The 27,801-nt window shown below is 39.9% G+C and overlaps 2 protein-coding genes across 5 annotated transcripts; both read right to left on the bottom strand.

Annotated features, from left to right (window-relative positions):
- Positions 1-584: 584 nt before the first annotated feature.
- Positions 585-7,460, bottom strand: LOC102217857 (protocadherin alpha-C2-like). Of its 4 annotated transcripts, none has more exons than XM_005803610.2 (3): positions 4,868-7,460; positions 3,393-3,429; positions 585-1,537 (listed from the first exon to the last, which is right to left on the bottom strand). In XM_005803610.2, the coding sequence occupies exons 1-2, from the start codon at positions 7,283-7,285 to the stop codon at positions 3,418-3,420; spliced, it is 2,430 nt and encodes an 809-aa protein (XP_005803667.1). In that variant the 5' UTR covers positions 7,286-7,460; the 3' UTR covers positions 585-1,537; positions 3,393-3,417. The 4 variants fall into 4 exon arrangements, with proteins under 4 accessions (XP_005803667.1, XP_023198359.1, XP_005803665.1 ...); XM_023342591.1 differs by having other exon boundaries at positions 585-1,534; XM_005803608.2 differs by lacking the exon at positions 3,393-3,429.
- A 6,020-nt stretch (positions 7,461-13,480) lies between these two features.
- On the bottom strand, positions 13,481-18,775 carry LOC102221574 (protocadherin-10-like). Its single transcript, XM_023341845.1, has 4 exons — positions 16,008-18,775; positions 15,519-15,580; positions 15,331-15,443; positions 13,481-14,886 (listed from the first exon to the last, which is right to left on the bottom strand). The coding sequence occupies exons 1-4, from the start codon at positions 18,537-18,539 to the stop codon at positions 14,615-14,617; spliced, it is 2,979 nt and encodes a 992-aa protein (XP_023197613.1). The 5' UTR covers positions 18,540-18,775; the 3' UTR covers positions 13,481-14,614.
- Between the last annotated feature and the right edge of the window lie 9,026 nt (positions 18,776-27,801).

The raw sequence follows: 27,801 nt of genomic DNA, 5'->3' as shown, positions 1-27,801 counted from the left end.
TTCAAAACCCTTCTGAGAGCTCCATTATACTCCGAAATTAACACCTTCAAGCTCGACTGAAATTTTACAATCTTTAGAAGGAGACTAATTTATTATAATATTGAAAAAATGAGAATGTTGGGAGTAAATGTAAGCTTTTGAAACCCAACAACACAGGGACAACTGTCAAGCACAGTGGTGGAACCACCATGATTAGGGTCTGTTTCACTGCCAGTGATTTTGATGGTTTGGTGATCATTGCACACAATTTTGTCCTTCCAACAACAATCCATAGCACATATCAAAACTAAGATTGACAGACTAACATCAATATGTTATGTATGTAGTCAGCCTTTTTAAGCAAGATATACAATTTATGCCAAGAAGAGTGGCCAGAACTGTTTATGGCACTTCCAGGACCCTGTTCATCACTACAGAAATACTGTTTTCTCTGCATCTTACTGGTGGACATTTACCCAAAACATTAGTGGGTGTGTATGAGTATATTTGAGTCAAATTATAAGAAAACATCCACAACAAAGTCAAACCTTTTGTCAAATCATCTCTCGTTGATGACCCCCCACCCCCCCCGCCCCTGCCCCCCCAAAAAACTAACAAACAAAAACAAACTGTTCAAATAAATCAATAAAACTTCATAAATAACATCAGGTATGGTGATGAGTGGATGTAAACTACTCTCCAGAAATGCACATCTTGCACCAATTGCACACCTATTGCTGGTGAGCTTTTTATCTCCCCAATAAATGACTCATATTTGAACTACAATCAAATAATAAGAAGGGAAAGCTATTGGTTTGGGGTTTTTTTTATGTTTACCTGTTTTCTTTCATTCTTTTTTGCCAATTTTTCTTTAGACATTCAAAACTTGTTAACCACAACATTGTATAGAAAAAAAGACCTAAAACTGAGTCACTGATTATTACTAGGTAAAAGTTTGAGTCTTATCAAACAGAAAGATTCTCCATACAAAATAGGACAAAAAAGACACCTAGTTTCAGGCCTGAATGTTATAACCAGCTACAATAATGGATTCATCAGATGGAAGAAGCTTATTCACCCTGATTCGTGTGTATATTTATGATTAGGCGTGTTTCAAACTCCAGCATTAAAAAAACAACAACTTTATGGCAACTTAGGTATATTTTAGACAACTGATGGCTTCTAAAACTACAACCCATGGTAAAACCTGGACAAAAAAGGCAAATGTATCCACTGGGAGTCTTTAGTAATGTTCAAGAAACCTGCTGTAAAATGGTTTGTCCAAATGCTAGTTAAGAGAAAGTATTCACACATAAGAGCAAAAACAAAATATTAACAAAAAACAAAACAAAACAAAAAACACACTGGTAGAAGGATAAGGTGAGTACTGATTGATTGTTGGTGTGTGGGATTAAAGGAAACAGGGGAAATCAGAAGCTGGAGCAGAGGGACTGACAATAGAAAACTGTTTATCTTCTTTGCAAGCCCCTGGAAGGTTTCAGCCAGAGACTCCCAGGAAGAGATGATTACATCACCGTAGCTCTCTTCTTGGCTGCTGCTGAAAAAAGAAAAAAAAAAAAAAAAACATGGTATTAGAAACCAAACAGTCTTGATATAAAGTTTTAGAAAGTCCTCACTCATGCAACAGTGGATTGTGACTGGTTACTGCCACCATCAATATCGTTCTGCTGGACTTACGGGTTCATTCAGAATTACAGGGGGAGATCAATGATTTCTGCGTCTTTATTTTAATGATTTATTGGTTATTTTACTTTACAGTTTAGTTTATCAAAAATTTCTCAAGGTCACTAATAGAAATAAAGAAGAAAATATACAGCTTTTGTTCAATTAGTACACAGATGATGCTATTTAAGCATGCACAAGCAGTCATCACTGTGTCTAATTCTGGAGTCAAGACTGCAAGCCAGGATTGGGTTATACACCATATACCTCAACTCTAAAAATAGCAACAGCATTGTTTGAAATACTATGTTTAAGTCTGCAAATGTATGGTTACATTAAGGCATGAAAGGCTATTAGTTCCAATCTGTTTTTCTCTTGAATTTTAATTATTAAAAGCAGTACACAGACGCCCACGAGCAGCAAGAACCTGTTGAGATTCCCCACTTATAATAGCCTATTTTATTACTTCAAATACCAAATACACCTTAATAGACACAGTTTAAACCGTCTTAAGGCTCTGCATTGTTGACCCAAAGTACGAAAATTAATTCACATTTTCACAGTTGCGTGTCATTTTGTTCTCAGTCTTGTCGACCCCTTCTTTTCACAACCCCCTTGACAAATATTGTACGCAAAGTTATTGTGTAATTTTTTCAGAATTTCATGGGAGTATTTCTTTTGCAAAACGAACAACAAAGACCCAGTTTTTTCAAGCAGAGCAGGATGGATAGGTTTGAACGGCAACTGAATTATTTTTGACGATACAATCCAATTAATGAGCCGTGAAAATAATGAGATCATAAATATTACTAATTCAAAAATGTAATTAAATGAACTTGCTGTGTGCAGATTCTAAAAATCTAACTTCTTGATGTAACTGGTGTCATGAAGAAGGCACATTTTTTTTATGGGAATTTTTCTTAAGAAAAAAATTTATTTTTATAAAAGCACATTATCATAAACCTTTGAGTCATTATAGTTTTTTTTTTTTTAGCTGAATTACATCCCAAATGAAAAAAGGTACTGCAATATAATTTTGGTAGCACCTTCAATTGTATTAAATAACAATATCAGAATTGTTTAAAATGCACTAAATTTCATGGTGTTATATGATAACATCAGATAACATCTTTCATGCTAAATGTTTTGAGAAATGCAAAGTCATTAAGGTGTGGATAACACCCAACCTTATTACAAACAACTTCAGATTGAAATTGTCTCAAATGTACAATTCTGACACATTATAAACATGTTTTAACAGGCGTTTAAATGAATAGATGACCTTATTTCCTGACAATTGGCGGAGACAATTCAGTCCTTAATCTCTTTTTCAGTCAGCGCCATCACAGAGAGATGTGCACAACATGAATCTGACCAGCAGCCAATTTTAGTCTAATCTCAGTTCTCAATATAAGCTGGTTTTCTCACTTGATAGACAAGCCAATTCCCATCTCAGTGCTCCCGTTAGAATTAGATTGGAACAGATTGTTGTATTTGTAAGGGGACATTTTGACCAAGCGTAAGCAGAAATATTGGATTCTGTTCTACTTAATCAGGAAAATATGTTGACGGAAAAGGATAACACAGAAGATTTGCACTGGACACTGTGGCAGTTCAATTCTCTTTCTTGCTTTTTTAGTCTAACCAAGAATGAATATGAAATAGAAACGGACAGTGAATGTCTATAAAATAATAGTGGCTCTACGGATTGTAGTTAGCAACCAGCATACCTCCAGTTGTAGAATGGACTTCCTTTCATTTTGAGTACTTAAGAACAGAAAGAAGAAACAAGTTCAGTGGTATGTGTGACATGCAAATGCACAATACAGATACATCATGCACAACTGCATTTCACCCTCCATCTGCACCTGTGCATGCATATTTATATTGTTGATTCTTTCAGAGCACCGCTTGGTTTAGCTTGCTTTGTAGCACCAGCTGTAGGAAAAATAAACAACATCTGGATCATTCTCGGCACATATACACTGATGACAGTCTGCTGTGCACCAGAGTGCTGCTTGAAATTTATAACAGATCTCATTTAGTGCAGCTCTATCTCTTGTCCTCAGAGAACCCCCTCCAACTCCGGGCTTCTTTGTAGTGCTCCCCCTCATACGCCTACTACTCTTGCTGCGATTGTGTGTTATGTATCTGCAATACATGACCTACATACCACATAAGACATCAAACACTTGCAGATTTGGGAGGTGGGGGCGGGGTGGGGGGGGGGAATCTTGGCCTAATTATGGCTAAAAATGCAGATAGTTTGATCTACTGACGCACAGCTAATCAAAATCAGCAGGACTCTGTTAGAAACTGTGTTTCGAACAGAAAACTGTTCAACATTTCTCAATATGGTACATGCATTAAAGTGTAAGGGTGGAGCCGGCTTTGACTATGTGCATCATTTGCTGTACTGTACATCAAAACCTTTGTAGTGTAATTTAAAAAATAATGGAATCTCAGAGGAATTATGCAAATCTTCTTCAATAAGTGAGTTGTCAGATGTAAGTAGTTGATTAAACGCAATACCTCTAAAGGAAATACAATAAAAGCACATAAGGTAAAATTTCAGCATTACTGCATATTTTTGTCGGATGGATGGATGGATGGATGGATGGATGGATGGATGGATGGATGGATGGATGGATGGATGGATGGATGGATGGATGGATGGGATCCCATACCATACATACAGTATGTTACCCTGAAAAATACTTATTTTTAAAGCTTCATGGGAACCCTCGATATGGATATTAAGCACTCAAAAAAATATTTCTAATTTGCAAATGTGGGTAAGGTTGCAGCAATATAAACATTTCCCACTACAATCACCAGCTCAGACATTTCAAAGTATCATTTGATACCATAGCTATTAACATTCTCAAGTCATTTTAAACCTTAGCATAAAACAGTTAAAACAGTATTTCAAAAGCTGAAATATTCAATACTACTACTTAAAATAAAAATTGTGTGTGGCACAATTGAATAGTGAAACAAAATGATCATAACTCAGTGAGCTGTTTGTACAGGGAAAATATATATCAGCGTGACCCTGTGTTTGAGAAGTAGGCTACTAACAACCCTCCAATTACTAAGGAAGAAAAAACATCTTCTCATTACAGGAGACGAAATACATGCAATAAAATTTTTTGTATAACAGTATATCCTGTGATATCAAAGGCTATCTACCAATTCAACATACCTCCAGTGTGGATGCTCTGGAGTCTGTGGTTTCACTTGGGCCTATGCTCCTGGGTATGCTGGATACAAAATATCCTGCTCCTTTGGGAATGATTGGTTGTCTCACCACCACCTTGCCCTTCCTGGTTTCTGCAAGGAACAAGCTATACCAGTAGGCATCACTGGAGATCAGGGTGGAATCTGCGATGGTGGAGCTTCTCTGGCTGATCAGGCTATTTCTGTTGGCTGGGGGCATCTTGATGGCCTTTGGCTTTGGCTTTTGACATTTGAGGACGATAATAACCAAGATGGTTATCAACAGCAGAAAGGACACAGCTCCTAAACCAATTACGAGGTACAGGTTTAGGTTGGTGAAGACTTCGTATTCTAATGGTAACTCTGTTGTCTCTAAGAAGGTCATGGCATGCTCCACCGTTGATATCTTGATGGTAACAGTGGCAGACAAAGCAGGTTGTCCATTGTCTTTAGCAACAACTACCAGCCTCTGCTGCCTTGGGTCTCTATAGCTGAACATCCTTGTCGTTCTGATCTCACCATTGTACTGATCCAGGCTGAAGAGAGTTGAGTCACTGATCTGCAGTAGCTGGTAGGTGACTCTGGCATTCTGCTCAGAGTCTGCATCAACGGCAACCACTTTGGCCACCAAGTGCCCTTTCTCTGTGGACCTCGGTATGACCTCCTCAACAACTGAGCCATGTGCTCGCCATGGTGATACAATGAGGGGAGTGTTGTCATTTTGGTCCAGGATAACAATGTGAACTGTCACATTGCTGCTCAGAGGAGGGACCCCAGAGTCCCTGGCCTCAATGTGGAACAGGAACTCCTTCTCTCTTTCATAGTCAAAGGTCTTAAGGCCATAAAGATCCCCGTTCTCAGGATTGATGGAGAAAAGCATGGACATAGACATGTTAACTATCTCTTTCTCCATTATGAAATAAACCAAGTACTGGTTCTCATTCAAATCTGGGTCATGTGCACTGAGGGATGTCAATAAAGCTCCAGGTGGATTGTTCTCCATAACATGGATTGTGTAGAAGGACTGAGAGAACATGGGGGCATTGTCGTTGACATCCAGGATCTCCAAGGTGATGGTTTCATTCTCAGATAAAGCTGGGAAACCTCTGTCTGTCACTATTAGTTTGATGTCGTATTTCCCTTTGACTTCTCGGTCCAGCGGTTTCGACACCAGCAATTCGAAGTAACCTTCTGAGGACTTGTCCAGACGAAAGGGTAAGGCTTCCTGCTGGTTCAGGTGGAGGTCTACGGCACCATTGTCTCCAGAATCTCTATCACTGACGCTCACCACAGCAATCAGTGTCCCTACCGACACATCTTCGGTCACTGATCTCTTCAGGGACTTGATGGTCACCTCTGGGTAGTTATCATTTAGATCTGTGACGTAAACCATCACTTTGCAGTGTCCTGACAGCGGGTTTGCCCCTCTGTCCTGAGCCTGAATGTACATCTCAAAACTCTGACTCTCTTCATAATCGATCACCCCCTTCACTTTGATCTCGCCTGATTGTGGATCTAGGGAGAAGAGCTCCTGTGTCTTCTCCGAGGTGTACAAGGTATACGAGTATATTAATTGTGCGTTTGTGCCTTCATCTAAATCAGTCGCGTTTAATGTCATCACCACCGTCCCCACTGGAGAGTTCTCCGAAACATTGACAGCAAAAACGGGCTGACTGAACGTGGGGGCTTTATCATTGATGTCCAGCACGTTAATAATTATGCTGGCTGTACCAGAGCGGGGAGGCACACCTCCATCCACCGCAGTTAAAATCAAATTATGAATCGCATGCTCCTCTCTGTCCAGTTTACCGTTGAGCACTAGATCAACGTATTTGGAGCCGTCGCTGCCCGTCTGGATGTCAATGCTGAAGTATTTGCTTTCGCTGAGATAGTAGGTCTTGACTGAATTCGCCCCCACATCCGCATCCACCGCGTTGGTCAGGGAGAATCTCTCACCGGGAGGGGTTGCCTCAGAAACGTCCAAGTGCATTGTCTTCCGACGAAAAACGGGCGCGTTGTCGTTGATGTCCAAGATCTCCAGCTCGATGTTGAAAATGCGAACGGGATTGGAGAGTATGACATCCATTTTCAGGAAGCATGAGGTGGTTTTAGTCATGCATATGCTCTCCCGGTCCATCTTCTCGCGGATGACCAGCTCCCCCGTGTCTTTGTTAATGTCGAGGTAATTTTTGCTGTGAATGACATCGAGCTTCGCATTGCGCTCCAGCAAACTGCGAACGTCCAGACCCAGATCTGAGGCCAGATTGGCAACAAAGGAACCCTCTTCCATCTCCTCCGGTATGGAGTAGCGGGTGATGGAGAGCGCAAATCCCCACAGCGCGACAAAAAACGTGAGAGCAGACACGAACGAACGAGTCCGTATAGATGCACAATTAAGCGCCATTGTGAGCGTTAACACAAAGGATAAATGTCACAAATCTGTTCTTACGACCGTGTTGTCTTCGTGCAAAGGATCACCGGTGACATTCTAGCCTCCGCGAGTTGTAGCAGCCGCTGCAGCAGGCCATCTGAGGTGTGGAGCCGCTGGAGGAGCGGTGTGCGCGCTGACAGCAAACGCAGGGGCGTAACACAGACCCAGGAGGTAGCGGGGCTTTTTTTTAAATTTTTATCACCGGCTTTGAAATGGTGCCTATCAAAATAGCTGCACTGAAGCAAAAATACCTTTACATAAAAAAAAAAAACTAATTTATGTTTTAATAGTATGTTTTCAAACTGTTTTGTTTGAATTTATTTAAACTACTTAACCATAAAAAAAAAAAACTGCAAATATTTAAAGATGTTACAGGAACACACAAAATACACATTTTTATGTTTCAGTACCTTGAAAAAGCTAGACTGAAACTTGAACTTTATTATTGTTCTTTCATTCATTGTTTAGTAAACATATATACTTTATATTTGCCCCCCACATCGTTTCTTTTTCTTTTACAATATAATCTGATTGGAGTGGCATCTGAATATATACCCAACTGACTTCACTCTGAATCAGAATTCATCACTATTAGTTACTTTTTTGTAAAGAAATGAGTAAATTGAGTTCAACTGTAGTAAAACACTGGACAGAAATGCCTACAATAGACTGAAGTGAAGTTTTATGCAGGACAACGACAGAAAAATGCAGCCGGAGCTACAAAGGAATTGTTTAGATCAAGCTGGAATTTTGTAACAGAACGGTTAAATTAAAGATCAGACCTAATCCAATCTGTGTGAAGACTTTAAAATTGATTTTCACAGACCATTTCCATCAAATGGAGGATAATTTCCAAAGAAGAAAGGCAAAAATGGTTGGAGTTATCTTAATGCTACCACAATTTTTTGATTTGTATTTGCAAAACCATGTGTGGTTTTTTTTTTCTATTTTACTAACATAAACTAATGTGTTTTTTTGTCAGATAAAATCCTAATTAAATATCTTGATGTTGGTGACTTAACAATAATAAAGCTAAATGGGGAAACAAAACGTTTACATGGTACTGTTGGTTCCTCCTCTTGAACCCAGATTAATCTTATTAGCTCTTCTCATTTGGCTGCTTACTGCAAACATCACATTGAAACAAATATTGTTCATGTATTTTTTTAATATTCATCAACTTTCCCACGCCCAGCTCTATCTTCCCCCTCGTTCCTGTCGTCTTTTCTCTTATTAAATTTAATCTGTCTATTGCTAATCCAGTTTAGTTGCTTTCGCTTTTCTCAGTGTCGCGACAAGTTCCTCAGATTTTATAATTACAAACATCAGGACAGCTCTTTATTAAAGCTTTTAGTGTCAAATTCATCATAACAAAGTTCCTCTGATCATTTCTTGCTTGTTTTCCATTTATGGAGGTTGAGAGTGATTACATTTCCATGTATAATGTTATTGAGGATATCTCAATGCAATTTGAACAAGATGCTGCCTGTATCTGCATCAGTTTGTTGTAAATACCCACAAATCTTCCTCAGTATGAACAGCCTCCCTGCTTTGACAGAATAACACAAAATAACAAAGAAAGCAATATGACTGACTTGTCATCAAACAGTTTGTCTCTGAAAGCAGCCTGTACTCTATTGTTCACATTATCTCCGCACTGTCAGCGCTGTAGCAGTTTACAAAGTACAATTGGAGAGATTAGGGAAGCTATCTGACCAGTTTTAGATGCTCTTTGTGACCTTCTGGATGAGTCCTTTATTCTCTCTTGGAGTGATTTTTGGGGGTCAGCCACTTAGAAGTTTCACACTTCTATTTATGTGGATTGTTGCTTTCACTGTCATCCGCTGCATGGAATCCCAATGTCTTAGAAATGGTTTTGCAATCATTTCAAGATTGACAAATGTCAATAACTTTATTTCTCATGTTCTCTTACATTTCCTTAGATTATGGTATTTTGATTTTGGAGATCTCTTAGCCTACTTTTCTTCTAACTACTTTTTTTCTCTTACAAATCCACCTCATAAAAATGAATAGTGAATTTAAATTAAAACATACTGCTCATGTTTCAATCAATTTTTTGTTCTTCTATTAAATGATTATGTCCTATTATAATACAATCGGATGACTTGAACATTTCAGAGAATAAATGGCAACAGCATCTTGAAAATGTAAAATTTATATTGAAAAAGATCTGGTTGCGAATTGCAAGCAAGGCTGTTGCAACCATTAGGAAGCCTTTCTGCCATCTAGTGACATTGCAAAGAAATACATCTATCTCTTCATACGTTTTACTACAACTACTGCTATTATTATTAATAATAATATTAATAATAATAATAATAATAATTTATATATATATATATATAAATTATTATATATACAAATTATCCGTCTTAGAGTCCAGTTAATGTCCTTGATATTTAAACTTTTCAGAAAGCATGTGGTGTCAGTGAGGAGCAACAAAGCTCTTTCAACAGCAAAGTAACTCTAGCAGAATGAGCTGCCATCTGTTGTGACCAACTAGGGGCCGGGAGAAGAGGAAGCACAAACAAATGAAACCAAGGAGCAAACCAGGACAGAAGAGTAGAGTTAGTGGCAGCAATTGGTCCATTAATGGTTTTGCCAGTGAGAGAAAAGCAGCTTAGACAAAAAAAAACTGAGGCTGTAGTACTGTCTATAGGATGAAAAACTGTAAGATGGTCAACACAGAAATGAAGAAAAACACCAAAAGAAGTCACAGTTAATGGCAGTTATTTACACATAATGCATAAATGCTGCAAAAATACATGTGAACTTCCAGTAAACTAAGAGCAGAACTAACAAAGTATTAATATTACCTCTTTTAGAATAAAAGTATATTTTCCAAGTACCCGGCATAAATACAAACACACTTTTGGCTGTTTAAGAGCTATGTTATCAAAGTGGTAAAACATGGAAGAAAAATTCTGTCAACTAATCACTTTAATTTGTTTCAACACCCTGATTTCCTAAATACAGATCAAATTTCTTTTTTAAATATATTTTCACGCCCTCTTTTTCCGAAGACTGATATACCCAAATTATAGACAAGATGCAATAAAAATGAAAAAACAAAACAAATAAACAACAAATAAAATCACCATCTCAGGCGCTGGAAGACTTGATAGTGAGAATATGTGGGGAAATTATGCCCTCTAGTGGATATTAAAAAGAAGCTCGCATGTCCTGGAGGAGAATAGAGTCTTACAAATTAATAGAAAATACAGTATGTCAGGCAAATAATAGTTTCCAAAATGATTCTTACAAATCAAAACTAGCTTATGAGTCTTTTCATTGTACAGACATGCAACTTGTTAATCACAAATTCTGACTCCTTTCTCTTGAGTGTGATACATTTTAAAATAAATTTCAAAATGTATCATCCCAATTGGAATAATTGGCAGGATGTAGCTGTGTGACTGTCGGGATTACTCCTTCAAATTCCTTCAACTCCCCAAATGTCATTTTGGACAGATGGAAGATTTTTTTATCCATCTGACATTATTTTCCAAGGGTTTGATATAAATTCAGAAACTGGCCCCTGGCAGTGCAGCGTTTTGAGCGTGAAGCTGCTCACTGAGGCGGTCAGGCTCAAGCAAGCTCAAGATTAACCCAGTGGTCTGTAGCGGCTCAGTTAGAGGCAGCGGATCTTAAGGATAATCTCTGTCGCTGCAGTTTAAAATCTGAGGTTTACTGACCAGAATGTCAGGAAGAAAGGTTAAAAGACATTTTCTGCCTTGAGTCTCAAAAAGCTCACATTTTCCCTTCGCCCTACCACCATCATAGTCTTGTCTTGTCCCTGGGCTGGCGCTCTTGTCTTTTATTAGCAGATAAGATTAGTAGGGTTCACGGCGCTTCATTACATCTGAGTATGTTATTACATACTTTATCAAACTGGGAATTGGCAGAAACTGAATGGATTGTTCGTAATAAATAAGACTCTGGAGCTCAGCTTTGCTCAGAATCAAAGGCAGCTTCTAGGGAAATACTAATCCTATTGCGTTTCCAAAGGTTGCATAGATGACTAATTTAACTTTTTATCAGATTTTCTCAACCTTTTGAACATGAAAAGATGTCCTTGCAAGCTGAATGGTATGTTAAATGTATGCCTTAATGTTTTATTGACACAGAGTCCCTTTGTTGATGCTCTCTAGAGATTAATTTTTCCAAAAATACAGCTACAAGTTATTTTTTAAAATTTAAACCAAATCTATCCATTCAGAGACTGACTTGTGTAACTATTCTTCTTTGCAAAACAGCTCAAACTCAGTCAGTCTGGACAAAGAGCATCCATCCATCTATTTTCTGTACACCCCTGTCCCTAGCGGGGTTGGGAGGGGTGCTGGTGCCTATCTCGAGTGAACGTTTTGGGCGAGTGGTGGGGTACATCCTGGACAGGTTGCTAGTCCGTCGCAGTGGACAAAGAGCATTTTGTAAGAAATCAGCTTTCAGTGAGGTCTTGGATCAACTAGGAAATTCCAGTTCTCACCAATAAATTCCTCCTGATCCTCTGTGTGCGTCCTCTGTGCATCTCTGAACTGCTTCACCTTTATGCCCTATCTCAGATCCACATGTCCTCTTGAACTTGAATGCTTTGCCTTTCTCGAACTGGTGTGCGGAAGCTTTTGGAACGCTCTCCTAGTCCACTTTTCCATAAAACCCTTCTTATTAACCAGTATGTTCAATTATATGTAATTTTTTTTAAAAAGCTATGAGAAATTCTTGTGTCCCAAGATAGAACTATTCTACTCTGGTAGTATTCTGTTTCTTTATATGACAATATAAGGGAACAGCATAACTTCTCACTGACGCTTTGATCAGTCAATCATGTTTTAACTCATAGAAAGTAATGTTGTCTTACTAGTGGCACACTAGTCTCACCTCAGTCCCACTAGCCCAGGGTGTTCTGGCTGGTGCATCGAGAGATATCAGCTGTTGCTGGTTTGACATCCAGTAATTTTTTATTGATACTTGATTGTAATTGATTGAACTTTTGGAAGGATTACAGACATTTATCCTTATTGACAAACAGGATTCAGTTTCAATTTGCATCTGATAAAAGTAATTTAAGTGCAGTTTTTATATCACTTATTGTACAAGGGTGTGTAGTAACTATAAGTTCCCATTGACTTAATATGGCTTTTATCTTGCCTATTCAGTTCATCCCTTTTTACTCAGTCTGCTCTGCAACTAAATAGTGTGTTTGTGTGAAATTGGCTAAAATTAGAGGAAGCCTGGGTCAGGTGGTTGAGTTGTTAGGTTACTACATTTTTGCTTAATCTGTTTTACAAAATAAACTCAATAATGTTGCTTTTGTTAGAGATCTTAGTGGTGGTGGTAGTAATTTAGTTTCAGGTATTGATCAGAGACAGAAGGCCGGTTTGCCACCGTCTCAGACACACAACCAAACAAATACTAACATATGTATTAACCCAAACACATGGCCACCCCTGCTGTATCCTAAGCTTTTTTCCTGGGTCTACATACATATGACTGTGTGTTAATGCCTGTCTCTAGAAACATATATGGCTAGCACACACAAATTAAATGATGAAGGACGTCTGACATTCAAGTGTAGAGGTGCTCGCAAAGAGACAGGTGGAAGGTTATCTCCAAAAGGTCTGGGAGCGGCCTTCGAAAGTCTGAGGATGTGAAGAGAAAACCACAGGCAGATGGTGTCAGGGCAAATTTCTCACCAATAGCAGACTGGCTCCAGGATCCAAACAAGGCAGTCACCACAACATCCAAGTTCATCCACAATGCAACCCCCCCGCCGACCAAGGCCAAGTAAAGGACTCCGCACAGACTCAGCAGCTGAAATCACCCTGGAAATCCCTGCAGAGTCATGGTGGACGAACCCAAACCAAAGACCGCCAACTGCTACCCATCAACAAAACCAGCGGGGGCCAGACCACACTGAGTGAATTAGCAGCCTCTGCTCAATACATGCCCTGCAAGCAAACTGTGAATTTACCTTCTGCTTGCATCGGACAAACTGCCCCCGGCTCCACCAACACTCGGTCTGAGACTGACCCAACCCCCACATGGATTTTATTTTTCAGTGAGGCATCCTTGGGCATTTTTTTTTTTTAAATAAGTTGTCAATAATTATATTATCATAATTGCAGTAAGAAACAAAAACCAAGAGCGATTTTCAAAGAAGGATTTATTAATAATTCATACTGATACCCAATACATTATTCACTGGACCTAAAGGGTTTTTACAGCTCATATCTAGTGAGCTGTAGAAAGCCCGGAAGTCATTTCAAGCGGTGACAGCGCAGCTTGGGTAATGACCGCCTTTAATCAAACTGACAGGAAAATGACTGCAAATTTTTTATCCAAAATATACCTGTGAATATCAGCACTCGCAGAGATGCGTTGTTTGCATCAGAAAAAAAACAAGTAAAATGAATCAGCAGGTAAAAAAGTTGTAAGCACCGAAAACACATGAATGTTAGGATTCATTTTTAAAGTAATGATCATTTTCAGAAGGGCTGCAATAAATTGAATTGAAAAATATAGATATATTTATATGTGTTTCAATAGATTAAAGTAGAATGTTTATGTACAAAGGACTATACTGAATTTATTTACTTTAATACAGGAAGTACAAGGTTTATTAAGTTTCTCAAGATGTTTAACAAAAACATACTGCACCCCAAACTCCCACCCTACTCCAACCCCTCAAAGACGTCCACATAAGTCATATACTTGTTAAACAGGAAGTCATGAGTCAGAAAGTACATACCTCCTAGACACTGATTAACCTAAAAAAAAGAAAAAAAAGTCTGAATATACAGCCTTCTTCAGTTATATTTATCTCACCAGGATCGGTGCTCTCTTTGGTTTTGTAATAAACAATGACCTCTTAATGTAGAATTATCTTTTCCCCATTCAAGAAATGCATTCAAGTAAGAATGCATTTCTTCTTGTGGACATTTCTTATATTTTTCAGTAGAAGATTATGCTGCTCAAATGAAAAATACATTTATTTCAGAGCTTTTCAAACATTTGTATCAAGGGTGGAAATGAAGGGGAAGGCTGCTGTGCTAAAAGTAAAATATTTCACTTTGTTTCAACTTGTTTCCTGTAAATATGCATTAAGAATGACTGGTTGCCACGTGAGACGTTAGTTATAAGCTTCAGTACAAATCTGTCATCGATCCACTGAAAACTGAAATTCTTGTGTGCAGTTTAGGGCAACAGCAAAGTCTCTAAGAAAAGTTTTATCTTGTTTACAAAAAACGTTGCCAACGTAAAAGTTTGGAAGTGTGCAGCATCTCATTTGAAAATAGAATTGCTCATGACACCGTCGTCCGCGTCAAAAGTTTGCTCGTAGTTGGAGATGAATTTCTTTTTCTTGCCAAAGGTGGAGAAGGTGTTGTAGACATCCAGGTCTCCTCTGGGCGTCAGCTTCAGCGTGCTGTAGCCGGACGGCGTTCCGGGAATGTAAACGTTGTGCTGATAATCCGCTCCCTCCGAATGAAGCTGAGCGTGCTTCGGAGTCCACGAGCAGTTAGGAGGCGCTTCCTCTTGAAGAGATCTCTTGCAGTCTGTTAAAAAAAAAAAATAAAAAAAAAAAAAATAAAAAAAAAAAAAAAAATATATATATATATATATATATATATATATATATATATATATATATATATATATATATACACATATAGGTGCATGAATTAGCCTACATCGGGGCAAAATTCAGGAGATGAGCTCATATGTAAATACACTTCACTTGATCTGGACACTGTGGTTTTTAAAAGCATCTTCCTAATTCAGCTTTTTAGCGAATAATACTCCTTGAGGGGACTTAAATAATTCTCATACTGAAGCGGTAAAATCCCCCCCTACTTTTGGGATTTGGCATTATCTGCTTTATGGTTTATCATTTCACGTCTTTGACAAAATCCCTCTGGAACAGACACAGGGAAAGCCTCACGCTTAATCTACTTATAACGTCTTTCATATAAACAACAGTAGACTAGAACCGGACCTACCGTTCATTTGGTTTCCCCAAGTCCAGTACTGTGGCGCCACAGTGCAGGCGAAACCATCAGGGTCACACTTTGGCTGCCTTGAAAGAGTTCCCTCCATATTATCTGAGCTATATCTAAAAAAAAAGAAGTATTAACTGATAATCTGCGTGTATATTCCAGATTTTAACTGAACATCTGAATAAAGTCACCTTTTGTAAGCTGAGTTACGCTGATTCTTGGTCCAAGTCAAGTTCTTATGCAAATACTTGAGCTGCAATGTAAAGACACTTTGTAAATCACAATACAATACAACAAAGAAATGATTCATCAGACACAAAATCAACTTTCTTTCATGGACATTCATGGCTTTTCTTCAGGATTTATTGATATAAATTGTCAATCAATCTCAACTCCGACCACAACTTCTTTTCTCTGGAAAAGAAAAGCATTTCCAAGGCATGGTGCTGCCACCACCGTGTTTCACCGAAGGGATGTAGTGTTCCTGGTTCTTTGCAGTGATAGCTTTCTGCAACACATTTTTGTGTTTAACCAAAAGTTAAACCTTGAAATCTCACACTGGTTGTCTCTGCAAAATCCAATTCAAATATAGACAAGTTTGTGGCTGTAGCATAAATGTGGGATATTAATACTTTTTACACTGCCCTGTCATGTTTGTTTGGTTTTTTTGCGATCTTTACCTCATTCGGGGTCGCTGCTCTGTTGTTGGACAGCTCATTGTGCTCCAGCGTGCTCCAACTGGAGGTCAGGTAGTCCGTGCTCTTGGTGTTGTTCTGCTGAACTGACAGAACCGGACTGCAAGGTTTGAGGAACATAAAGTCACTTTTGGATGACTCCGGGGTCAGGCACATTTTGTAGCAGTACACCTGCGGGTGCGCGCCGCCGCTCGCCTCCGCGCAACCTGACGCACTTGCAGCGGACATGCGAACGTTCAGGTTGGACTTTTTGAAAACCTCTGTGGTGGTGGTGGTGGTGTTGGTGTTGGAGGAGGCCAGCTGTGAATGGGAACAACAACCGCAGCAGCCGCCGATGGAGGGGAGGCCGGACGTCTTGCTGTCCACTCTGCCCTTCAGTCTCCTCGCTGCGACGAGGACGATGATGGCCAGCAGGAATGTGAAGGAGACTGCACCCAGAGCCATGATTAAGTACAGAGTGAAGCTGGAGCTGTGATGCGGGCTCTGTGACCGGTCACCCAAATCAGGCTGTAAATCTGACAGGCTGTCAACTACTGACAAAATGATGGAAACCGTGGCCGAGAGGGGCGGCTGACCATTGTCCTTCACCAGAATGACCAGCCTGTGCCTGGTGGGCTCTTTCTCCTCTATCTGGCGCATCGTCCTGATCTCCCCTGTGTACAGAGCCACGCTGAACAAGCTGGGATCCGTGGCCTGGAGCATTTGATAAAAAAGGCGCGAGTTCTGACCCGCGTCTGCGTCTGCCGCGTTGATCTTAGCCACCAGGTAGCCAGCGTCCACCGATCTGGGCACGTTTTCGTTCGGCGCGGTGCCGTTCTGCGTAACGGGGGACACGATCACGGGCGCGTTGTCGTTTTGGTCCAAGATAAAGATGCTGACCGAGACGTTGCTGCTCAGAGGGGGGAACCCCGCGTCCTGAGCCTGCACTGTAACCTGGAAGTGTTTCAGCTGCTCGTGATCGAAGGAGCGCAGCGCGTAAATGTTCCCGCTGTCCGAGTTTATGGACACATACGTGGACACCGGCATCCCTTGTATGTCTCCTTCCAGAATAGAATACGATAAGTACGCATTCTGACCCGAGTCTGGGTCCTTTGCGGTCACGGAGCAGACGGACGCTCCCGGTGCGTTGTTCTCAGTGAGGTAAACTGTGTAGGACGGCTGTTTGAAACGAGGCGCATTGTCATTCACGTCGGACACCTGAACGATGATTGTTTTCCTTGTGAACAAAGGAGGAGAACCCATATCTCTGGCAGTGACGGTGATGTTGTAATCTGCCACAGACTCTCTATCCAGAAAGTCTGAGGTCACTAAGGTGTAGTAGTTCTTGAAGGAGGAGTGGAGCTGGAACGGGACGTGGTGCGGAATCTCGCAGTCCACGTTGCCATTCTCCCCCGAGTCTTTATCCATCACACTGATGACGGCTATCACCGTTCCGGGCGGCGCGTCCTCCTGCACAGGTGTGGATACCGAGGTCAGTATGACCTCCGGCAGGTTGTCGTTCTTGTCCAGGACATTGACGAGGACTTTGCAGTGGACCGCCACGGCGGAGGGACCCTTATCTTTCGCCTGCACGTAAATTTCGTGCATCCTTGCCTTCTCGTAATCGATCACGCCTTTCACTTTGATCTCTCCCGTGCGTGGGTCCACGCTGAAAAGCTGGCGCACCTTTAAGGGTGCGTGGCCGCTGAAGGAGTATGCGATGTCCGCGTTCGGACCCTCGTCCTGGTCCGACGCGTTGAGCTTTATCACCACCGTGCCTTTTGGCGCATTTTCCGCCAGCCTCACTCTGTAAAACGACTGGTCGAACACCGGCGCGTTGTCGTTCGCGTCCAACACCGTGATGTAGATTTGCGCGGTGCCTGACCTCTCCGGTGTCCCTCCGTCCACGGCGGTCAGCACCATCTGATGGGCGCTCTGCTGCTCCCGGTCCAGCGGGGTTTGCAGGACCAGCTCCGCGAACTTGCTCCCGTCGCTGCGCGTCTGGATGTCCAGGTGGAAGTGCTCGTTTACGCTCAGCAAGTAGGTGCGCAGCGAGTTGGATCCCACGTCCAGGTCCTGCGCGCTCTCCAAAGGGAAACGCGATCCGGGCGCAGCAGATTCTGAGATGTCCAGGTTGATCTCGGTCCAGGGGAAGCTCGGGGAGTTGTCGTTCACGTCCAGAATCTCGATCTCCACCCTGTACAGCTCCAGAGGGTTTTCTATCACAACTTGCAAGTGGAAGGAACAGGACAAACCCTGCTCGCACAATTCTTCTCGGTCGATTCTCTCGTTGACAAACAGGACGCCGTTCTCCAAGTTGACCTCCACGTACTGCTTCTTGGAGCCGGACACTATGCGGAATCTGCGCGTGGACAGCTTGTCCAGATCCAAGCCCAGGTCCTCCGCGATGTTGCCCACGAAAGCCCCGTGTTCCAGCTCCTCTGGGATAGAGTAGCGGATCTGTCCCCACACTTCGTCAAGGCAAAAAGTGAACAGAGCCAAATAGCACAGGAGCCATTTCAAGACTCGTTCACTCATGGTGCCCGTTTGTTGTCGGAAGCGAGAGAGATGCACCCCGGAATAACGTCAAAAGTTGTTGAGACTGGAGCTGCGACCCTGGTGTCAGAAAGTGGAAAGAGGAGAGATGCGCAGCGGCAGAAAGCCTCTCTCCTGAGTGTGCCTGCGTGCGCGCGCGTTTATTATTATTGGCCCCACTGTTTCAATACATGGGGTGGGAAACGACATCTGCTCGGATAATCTCTGCTGCCTACTAGAGCCCGATCAAATTCCTGTCAGAGTCCTTGGGCTGTGACCGCAGGTTAAAAGTACTGCGCTCAGCTGTTTCTTATAGTGCTTCACCATGTCCTCCCAACCCCGCTGTATTCATGCACCACATTAAAAGTTGACTACAAAAGTCTTCAGAGGTTCCGGGTGTGGGTTTTTCATAAACCCAATACAGAAAATTACAGTGCAAAAATATCCACATCACTTGACGTCGTACTGTACACACTTTGCTGCATCACAGCCACAGATTTCAATTTATTTGATCATGATTTTTTTTTGTGATCGTTAAATAAAGCAGCTAGTGCATCAATTGTGCAGAGGGTAAGAAAATAATAGATATATTACAGCTAACTAGCGATTGCAATGGTGATGTACATTTTTTGGGGTCTATAAGACAGACTTCAATTAGTAAATACATTCATTAAACAATATAAATATATGTACAGATTAAGCAAGCAAAATGTACAGATTAAGTGAGTCAAAATGTAGAAACCGGTTGGAGGGATAAAGCCAACAAAATATCCCCTCCCAAAAGAACTAGTTACTTTGAGTGAATGAACACTTTGTACAGCTTTTAGTGTATCTCTCTAGACGTCTTCCACACCAAGACAAAAACAGTTTAAGATCAGTCAGGTTGGATGGAGAGTGACGACAAATATCACACTTCATAACTTGCCACTAATTCTCTACTGGGTCTAAATCTAAACTTTGGGCCATTCTAGCTTTTGACTTAAACCACTGTGTATTGTTGCAAGTCTGCCAGGCTTTAAACTTCTTTACAACGTTCTCGCTAACCTGCTGTGAGACTGATTTTCTGTAACAAACTGCTGAAACCTTCACAGCTTTAAATGAGGTGAAATCTGAATGCGTTTGCGGACGGTTGCGATGGATTTTATTTTGAGGTTTCAGAGTAAAGAGGGTGAATATACATGCCTCCCCTGGTTTTGAGGTTTTTTACTTAGCAAATAAAAAATGTTTTTTTTTTTCATTGTATTCAGAATTAAGCAATTTGTGTTTGTTTGTTTGTTTGTTTGTTTGTTTGTATGTGGTCATTAGGTAAAGGAATAAAGAAGTAGGATTTTCTTTTTGCAACTCAATCCGTAAAGCCACATAGCAATGTAGTCTGTTTCTTAAGTGATCATGTAAAGTTACAATAAGTCATTTTAAGTTGTTGTATGTCAATGTTTTATGTGTTATGCTACACAGCCTACTGCGTAAATCTGACTGTGAGCAGAATCAACATCATTTCCAAACTCTTTTATAAATTAATATAAATTAAGCTTGAATAATCCATTGTCTTTTGACCTCCATCTTTCAATGCACCAACACTCAGAGTAGCTCTATCTGTTTTCCTGTTTTTTTGTGCTCCATCCATTTGCTCCAACAAACCCATTTCTCTTGGTTTAAAAAACCGAAAACACAATCTGTCTGCACAAACGAAACGGCAGCAGATGGTGAGGTTTTCCACAGGCTCATGCTCTTTTTAATTAATGGAATGGAGATTAGAGGGCATTTTCCCTGGATCATTAGTGAACAGAGGAATTAAGACATTTTGTGAGGAATAATCCCAGGGCTATCCATGTGATGCACATGGTTTTTTTCCCCTTTCTTTCTCTCTGTCTCTCTTCTTCTCTCTCTGGTCATATTGACCTGCTTTTCGCAGCCTAAGTGCACGGCATCACTTACGCAGGGCAGAAACTAAGTAGCTGGGATAAGGGGACACAGCCACCACATTTAGGGATAAAACCTACAAAAGAGATTATCTCTTCGTTGCTGCCTCTCTATTAAGCTCTCTCTCCTACACGCTCATCCTGGTGATCTCAATGCCTAACTCAAGGGCAAAAGTAGACTATCAATCCCTTTTGTCTTTGAGCACAATTTAGATTTAAATCCACAGGATTAATATAGGTATAGGTTACGCATATTTTCAAGCTTTTAACTGATGTTTTCTCTTTAAAAGATAGATGAATATCATGTTTATCTTCTAACATAACGGACTGCTTTGGTTGTGACTCTCCAGCACCATGCAAAAGTATGCCCACACTGTTGACTTTCAATCACATTACAACCAGAAATCAAAATACGTCTTATTGGGATCTTATGCAACAGACCAAAAGTAGCTTGTTTTTATGACGTGGAAGAAAAGCAACACACGGTTTGAAAAAGTAAATCTAGATCAAAGCATAGATTTAGAAAACATAGTTCTGGTTGTATGTTTGGAGTCACTGAAGATGTACTTTTTTCCCCAGTTTCAATTGTTTTGAGATTTCCATGTAGTTACAGTTAAACACAAAATATTGAAAGGGGCAGTATTATGTATTTTCCAGGCACACATTACCATTTTCTAGAACAATCAAGAAGCTACGTTACCTTCAGCTGTAATAAAAATGCAGTATATATGTATATATAACAGAAAATAAATTTGACTTTGCAATTTGACATCTTGAAATTGGCCTCTGTCTCTTTAAGAAGCTCCTGCTCTTTCCAACACTCCACCTTCAGCATGCTGTCACAACAGGATGATCACAGGAGATTCAAACATGCATGAAAGAAATCAAAGCAACACTCCAGGTACATTTTTTTTATGAGGGAATGACATTATAAAATTGTATTAAGGTAAAAAAATCTATTTTACATAATATCACCCTTTAATATTTAATTAAAGAGATGATGAAGTACTGAAAAAGTAATAATTTTAAAATAATTATTGAAATCACAGTAAACAACCGCTTCCTATAATTCCTGCTTGGAAAAAGCTGCTTAGCTTTTTCCAGGTCTCCACTATTGTCAGCATTTATGATTGTAACTGAGACTGGAAGACCTCGTTGCCATCACCCTAATCTTTAGCTCTTTTGACAAATTCTCAAATAGATTCATGTCTGACCTCGAGTTTGGCCACTCCAAAAGGTCAATAGTACTTCCAATCAAACGCCACAGCTACGGTGTGAGTGCCACAGATTCTGTGGCAGATTACAGAAGTTGCCTGACGCTGTTTTAAGTTCTACGTGAATTCTTACGTGAACAGAGCATATTGTTTTACAACCCAACCCTGCTTTCATCACAGCTTTCGGGAAGAAAGCTGTGATGAATATCAGTGGTATTCTTTGGCCTTCATGATACCGTGTGTTCACTAATATTCTGGAACAAACCTCTGAGGCCTTCATAGAACAATAAAATTTACAGAGAATGAATCACCTTCAAATTAACTCCATCTACAAATTAGCTAAGTTCCAGAGTGAATCGGTTTTAAAATGTTAGAGGAAAACTGAATACAAATGTACAACAAATGATTTTTAATCGTAATTTAATAAAATCTTGCATGTTGTGTTTTTCTGTCACACAAAATACAAGTAATATTCATTCAAGCTCTGGTTGTGAGGGGATAAAAATGTGAATACGGTGAAGGGAGGTTTCAAGGCATTGTATTTCCTTGTTATATTAACGAGACAACAAAAAGAGCATGACTCGATAACCACAGTGTGAATTTATACACCCTGCTGAACATGAAGTTTGGAGGAATTCTGGTGGCACACGCGCATTTCTCACAAAGAGTGATAGTCTGAGTTCATAAAACAAGTTTAATTAAACAGATAACGCCACCAGAAGAAAGGGAGCGGGCTAGATCAATTTGGGTAATCCATCTTTACACGCAGATTCTCACATGAAAGAGAGAATGATTCAACACTGTGTAAGAAACAAAATCCATTAGGATATTACCTCATGCGTGTGGTTGATTGTGGGTAGTATTAATGTCTCTTTTGCAGAAGTGTTGTTTTATGTTTTCCTCTAAGAAAAATCCCTGTTGAAAGAAATCAAAGGAAATGAGACGTTAAGGCATTTGTCTTTGGGTTTTTAACTGATGCTCCTACGGAGCCATCTGCCATGATGAGTAAAGCATGTGTGCAGAGCTCTCTTATTTTGAACACTAAAATCACAATATGTCTGGAATGTTGGAGTATAAATGTGTGATGTTATGTGAAACTGCTTCTCCTCTGCCATAAATTATGCTACGCACAGGTTTTCATCACCTAAAGCATTAAGGTAATCTAGGAGTGTTTGTTTCCTTTAAACCAGGCCGAAATGCAATCAGGAAGATGGGCAGGAGATGTGACTGCTGGCCTCTTAAACCAATTAAACGCATATTAAAATAATCAGAGCCATATTTCTCTGTGGAAAGGGACTAAAAAATCATCTATAAATGTTCCACACTGAGTCAAGATCCATTTCACAGGAATTGTATGCAGTGTATTGTAATTACAGTCATCAATACAAATTCCTCCTGTATATCCTTACACTCTAAAATCTGCTTCGTTAAAAACAACCCAATTTGTTTCTGTTCTGCTCAACTCCTCTTCTGTATATATATACAAATATCAGCAACTGCAAACTTCATTTGTTCAGCTGTGTGTTGTTTTTAGTGCCAGATCGTGGCAAAAACCACATTATGAAACCTTAATATTTTATCCCCGCCAGCACTAGGCTGCAGTTGAAATAGAATGGCCTTCTTAAAAAGAAAATGGCGTCTGTCTGGACCACAGACAGGCATGGTGGCTATCTGCCTCAATCAGCTGTGGAATAAAAGAAAACTCACACACTACAATTCAAAGTGAATTTACACTTTACATTATAAGGATTAATGACAGTTAAACATAAGCATTACATTAAGAGAATCAGTTAGACAAAAACAAATCTATAGAGAAAATATCTAAGAACCTTTTAGGTAATTAAATGCAGCAGCCAATAAAATTTTTAGTCATGAGTAAAATTAGCCAACACTTTTTGCACATCTTAGGTTTTCTGGGTGTTAGTTCTGGAGCTGAGGTGTGTAGAAACAAAAGACCTTAAGTTTTGGTTCTGGGAACATTGAGTTAACATGTCTCTGATAATTTCAGGAATATATTTAGGCCATATGCCAACTTAGACCGATAAGTGGGCATAGCTCTCATGCCACCCCTGAGGAGATGCTGCCCTGGGCAGTTACCCATGCTGTCCACATCAGAAACTGCCATTGTCTGTGTAAAAGAATGTGTTGAGCTTGAGAGGATGACTTTCCAGTATGTAAGCCCCACACCATCACAGTCCTACCATCACGATTTACTGCCATAAATGCTCTTTGTTGAATGCTATATGTGATTTGATACTCCTAGAAAAATTTTCACTTCTGTCTCATTGGGCCACAGAACATTTTCTCAAAAGTATTTGAGAGTTTTTTGTTTTTTTCAAGGTAATGTGAGGCAGGCCTTTGAGGTATTTTTGGTCAGCAGTAGTTTTTACCTTTGAACTCTACTACATCTTTGCCTAGTCTGTGTCTCATTTTTGAATTACATTATATATGTTTGATATCAGGTACTATAAAAAAAAACTATATGATTTATTTGTTAGATACATATTTGTCCCACCTACTTTGTTCCAAACACGTACAGATAAAACTGTACCATATAAGTAACAGATGATGTGGACAATTGAACAGAAAGAAAAAAGTGGCTCTTTCAGCTAAAAGTCAGAGATTACCAAGTAATTCGGGTCACTGCTGGATATGGAGAGAAGCTTTAACAATTAACCCAGCAGCAAACAGATGTCTCTGTGCTACAGCACACCAGCATGTGAGGAGAGACAGACTGCTCAGTGTGCGCAGCCTAGTTTTCCTTCCTAAGAGGATGGGATGTTAGACAGCCAATTTGAGAGGCCTCTCCTCTCTCAGCATGGTGATCGCTTTTACAGGGAAGGAGTCAGACAGAAGGAGAGAGATTGGAGACTTTGATCTCCTTTGTTGACCTGATATTCCCATTCCAAATGTTAGCCATAATTCTCTGATTTTGTCAAAATTGATTTCGACGTTTCTGTAAACGTGGAGCAAAACAGACTCTTTTATTCAAACTTAGTGCTGGTAAAGCTTGCTTAACCAGCTCTAAGTCTGGTAAATCTGGTGTTTTATTTGCTGCCTGAATAAAACACAAACAAACATACATATGAATATATGTATGATTGACACAAATACATGATACAATAGTATATAAGGAATGAGAATAATGCATATTAACGTGTAAGTATAAAGTGAAAGGTAAATGAAACAGGATATTTAAAATGTTATTATGAATAAAAATCTGAATAGGAATTAGCGATCCTTACTCTCGTGTTGCTTAATAAGCTCAAGCTGAGCCAGTTTCCTTCAGAAGTTTTCAGAGTACACATATTGGTAATTCAGTAACCAATTGTATAAAGATACTTATACCTAAAGTCCTCTGGCCTTGTTACTTAATACACCAAACATATCAGAATTAAGACGTAAGATCCACTTATGACTGTTCAGAAGTTGAAAGCATTTGAAGGAGTCTTCGAATCTGGACATCCTTTGTGACGTAAGCTGCCTTTAAATATTGCCTTCAAAGGATGCACCAGTTAAATTTGGTCACACCAATCTGAACCCTCATAAAGTATTGCTCAATCAATCATCTGAAAATTGATTACTGCAAACCTGCCAAGATATGGTCTAGTATCTCAACCGGCAGGCCAGGCAAATGGAGCGATAATCAGAGAAGAAACCTGCAAATGTAACAGAGGAAAACAGTTTTAAGGAAGAGGTCCATACTACACAAGGACGATGACTCTAAACATAAAGTTAAAATGAAATGGACAGGTACAAAGCATTTTTAGGAGTTTGAAAGGACCAATTAAACAATTTAATGGATATTCTTTGACAAGACTTGAGAATTGCTGCTCACAGACTCCCCATCTGAACTATGTTCCACAGAAAATGCACTAAATTCTTGTTAATGTAACATGGAAAAATGTGAAAAAGTTCAAGAGCTGTGAAAACTATGGCAAGGCTAGGAAATAATAATGGAACATGCTTCTGTCATTATTTTGTGTTTAGACTCTTATCTGAAGAATTTCAGAAGAAGTTGTTTGGAGAAAAACAAACTTTTCTTGAAGTATTCAGTCAATCTCTCTTTCTCTCTTTTTTTTTTAAGTAACAGACCTTTTTCTTGGTTTGATGTGTGACTGCAGGGAAAACACAAGTTTATCTCTGGTAACTATATTCTACCCAAGAGAGGAGCTGCAATTCATTATTTATGTTATCAATTCCACCAGTGCTTTTCTTGCTGAGGAGAGTCTGAGCGACTGTTTGAAAAAGGTCCACAGTTCAACAGATATCAATGGTGAACCCGCAGCGGTGAACCTAATTATTTTGGCTTGATTAAAGCCTTCGCTGGACCCTGCTTGTACACACAATGCAGCGGCCAAACCATTTCACCCCGTCTTATTTCCCCAGAGGTGTTGCCCCACGCTGGGATGAAAGAGACCCTCATCACCTTCTTGTGTCCCAGTGTGATTCCATCGTTTCCCCAACAGGAGATCCAATCAAGCGATGCTGTCACTTGTGATGGTGCACAATGTCCGAGGTTGTGAACTGAAAGCGAGATTTTATTTCTTTCCCCGTAGGACATTTTAATATGTCAAAGAGTGGAATACACAGCTTGAGAGAATAAAACAAATGTTTGAATTATTTTAATACAGTGATTTTGAAGGGTTTCGTGGGGTTTTTGCATTTTGCCCGCCTCATTCGCGTCTCATAGTTTAGGCAAACAAAAGCCCTGGAATTACCCAGGCTTTTCTCACTACGACAGTTTGAAAAGACAGCAGTGCGAAGTACATAACCAGGAAAAGAGCATCATCTCTTTGCATATCAGAACAATCTTACAATAACTTGGAGATATTTTGTCAGAAAGAACCTAATTCTAAACCTTTTAATGATGCTCAAACAAGTCTTTCCCCACTTCATTTAGGGAAATAATTTGTTGGATTTTTTTTTATTAAAAGCTCCACCTGTTCTTCATTTGTAACAGGGTTTTAGTACTGTAATATTTGACAGCACTATTGTGATGGCCATATCCATGGCCACACTCCTATGTCAGTAACTCATTTTATACACAATTTATTTTTTCATACAAACACAACACTTTCGTTTCAATAAAAACATTTATTAGTTGATTTGGATACATTTGTTCTATTTGTTAGAGCACACAATTAGTTAACATATGTATTTATATCAACTTAAAGTTAATTTTGTTTGCTTAAGATTAATTCTTTGTTTATTTTCCTGCTGGTACTTACCTGCCTTGGAGTTGCCAGACAAAAGATGGGGGCCAGGGCTCAGCAGGCTTAAATGCTGATTGAACTGAACCACTAGTTCCTTCTGGCAGGGAGAATTTGCAATTTCTTTGTTTAGATAAGTTTTGTATTTAAGTAAATATTAGTATTTAAAGTTTAATATTTTTGACTTTCACTTTTGGGTCTTTAGTTTAGCCAAACGTTAGGCTGGTGCCTATCTCCAGCGAACGTTTCGATACCCTGGTGACCTGGACAGGTCACCCTGTCTGTCTGTCGCAGGGCAACACAGAGACAGACAGGACAAACAACCATGCACACACACTCACACCTAGGGAGAATTTAGAGAGACCAATTAATCTGACAGTCATGATTTTGGACTGTGGGAGGAAGTCGGAGTACCCGGAGAGAACCCACGCATGTACATGAAGAACTCCATGCAGAAAGACCCTGGGCCGGGAATCGAACCCAGGGACTTCTTGCTGCAAGGCAACAGTGCTACCAACTGTGACACTGTGCAGCCCGTTGAGTTTAACTATATAGCACATTTCAGCAACAAGGCAGTTCAGAGTGCCTATGACATAAAAACACAAAAATAAAAACTACAACTGCAGTCCACAATTATGAAATCAGACAAATATTACATTTGGACAAGTGCCATCATCAAAATGATCAATACACATAATAGACACACTATCTTTTTTTTTTGACTGATACTCCTTTACATAATTATCTTAAAATATGCCTGGCTGCATTATTCCCAACAGGGTTTTGTTTGGAAAAATCACCACAGATATTAGTGGAATAATCTGGAGAAAATCAGGATCAAATGGGTCATCAGAAGCCCAAGATTCTCATGACAAACCTTTGCAGCTTTAATCTTTTAAGTTTTGGTTGCTATGACGAG

Source organism: Xiphophorus maculatus, chromosome 11, assembly GCF_002775205.1.
Source record: "Xiphophorus maculatus strain JP 163 A chromosome 11, X_maculatus-5.0-male, whole genome shotgun sequence".
Lineage (NCBI taxonomy): Eukaryota > Metazoa > Chordata > Actinopteri > Cyprinodontiformes > Poeciliidae > Xiphophorus > Xiphophorus maculatus.
The sequence above is the reverse complement of the archived record's forward strand: the minus strand, read 5'-3'. Positions and strand labels throughout refer to the sequence as shown.

Coding starts and splice junctions, on each gene's coding strand:
- LOC102217857 (XM_005803608.2), bottom strand. CDS start 7,285: ATGGCGCTTAATTGTGCATCTATACGGACTCGTTCGTTCGTGTCTGCT. Junction 1,538..4,867: donor CCAGAGCATCCACACTGGAG/GTATGTTGAATT, acceptor TTCTTTTTTCAG/CAGCAGCCAAGAAGAGAGCT.
- LOC102221574 (XM_023341845.1), bottom strand. CDS start 18,539: ATGAGTGAACGAGTCTTGAAATGGCTCCTGTGCTATTTGGCTCTGTTC. Junction 15,444..15,518: donor CGTAACTCAGCTTACAAAAG/GTGACTTTATTC, acceptor CTTTTTTTTTAG/ATATAGCTCAGATAATATGG. Junction 14,887..15,330: donor TTGGGGAAACCAAATGAACG/GTAGGTCCGGTT, acceptor TTTTTTTAACAG/ACTGCAAGAGATCTCTTCAA.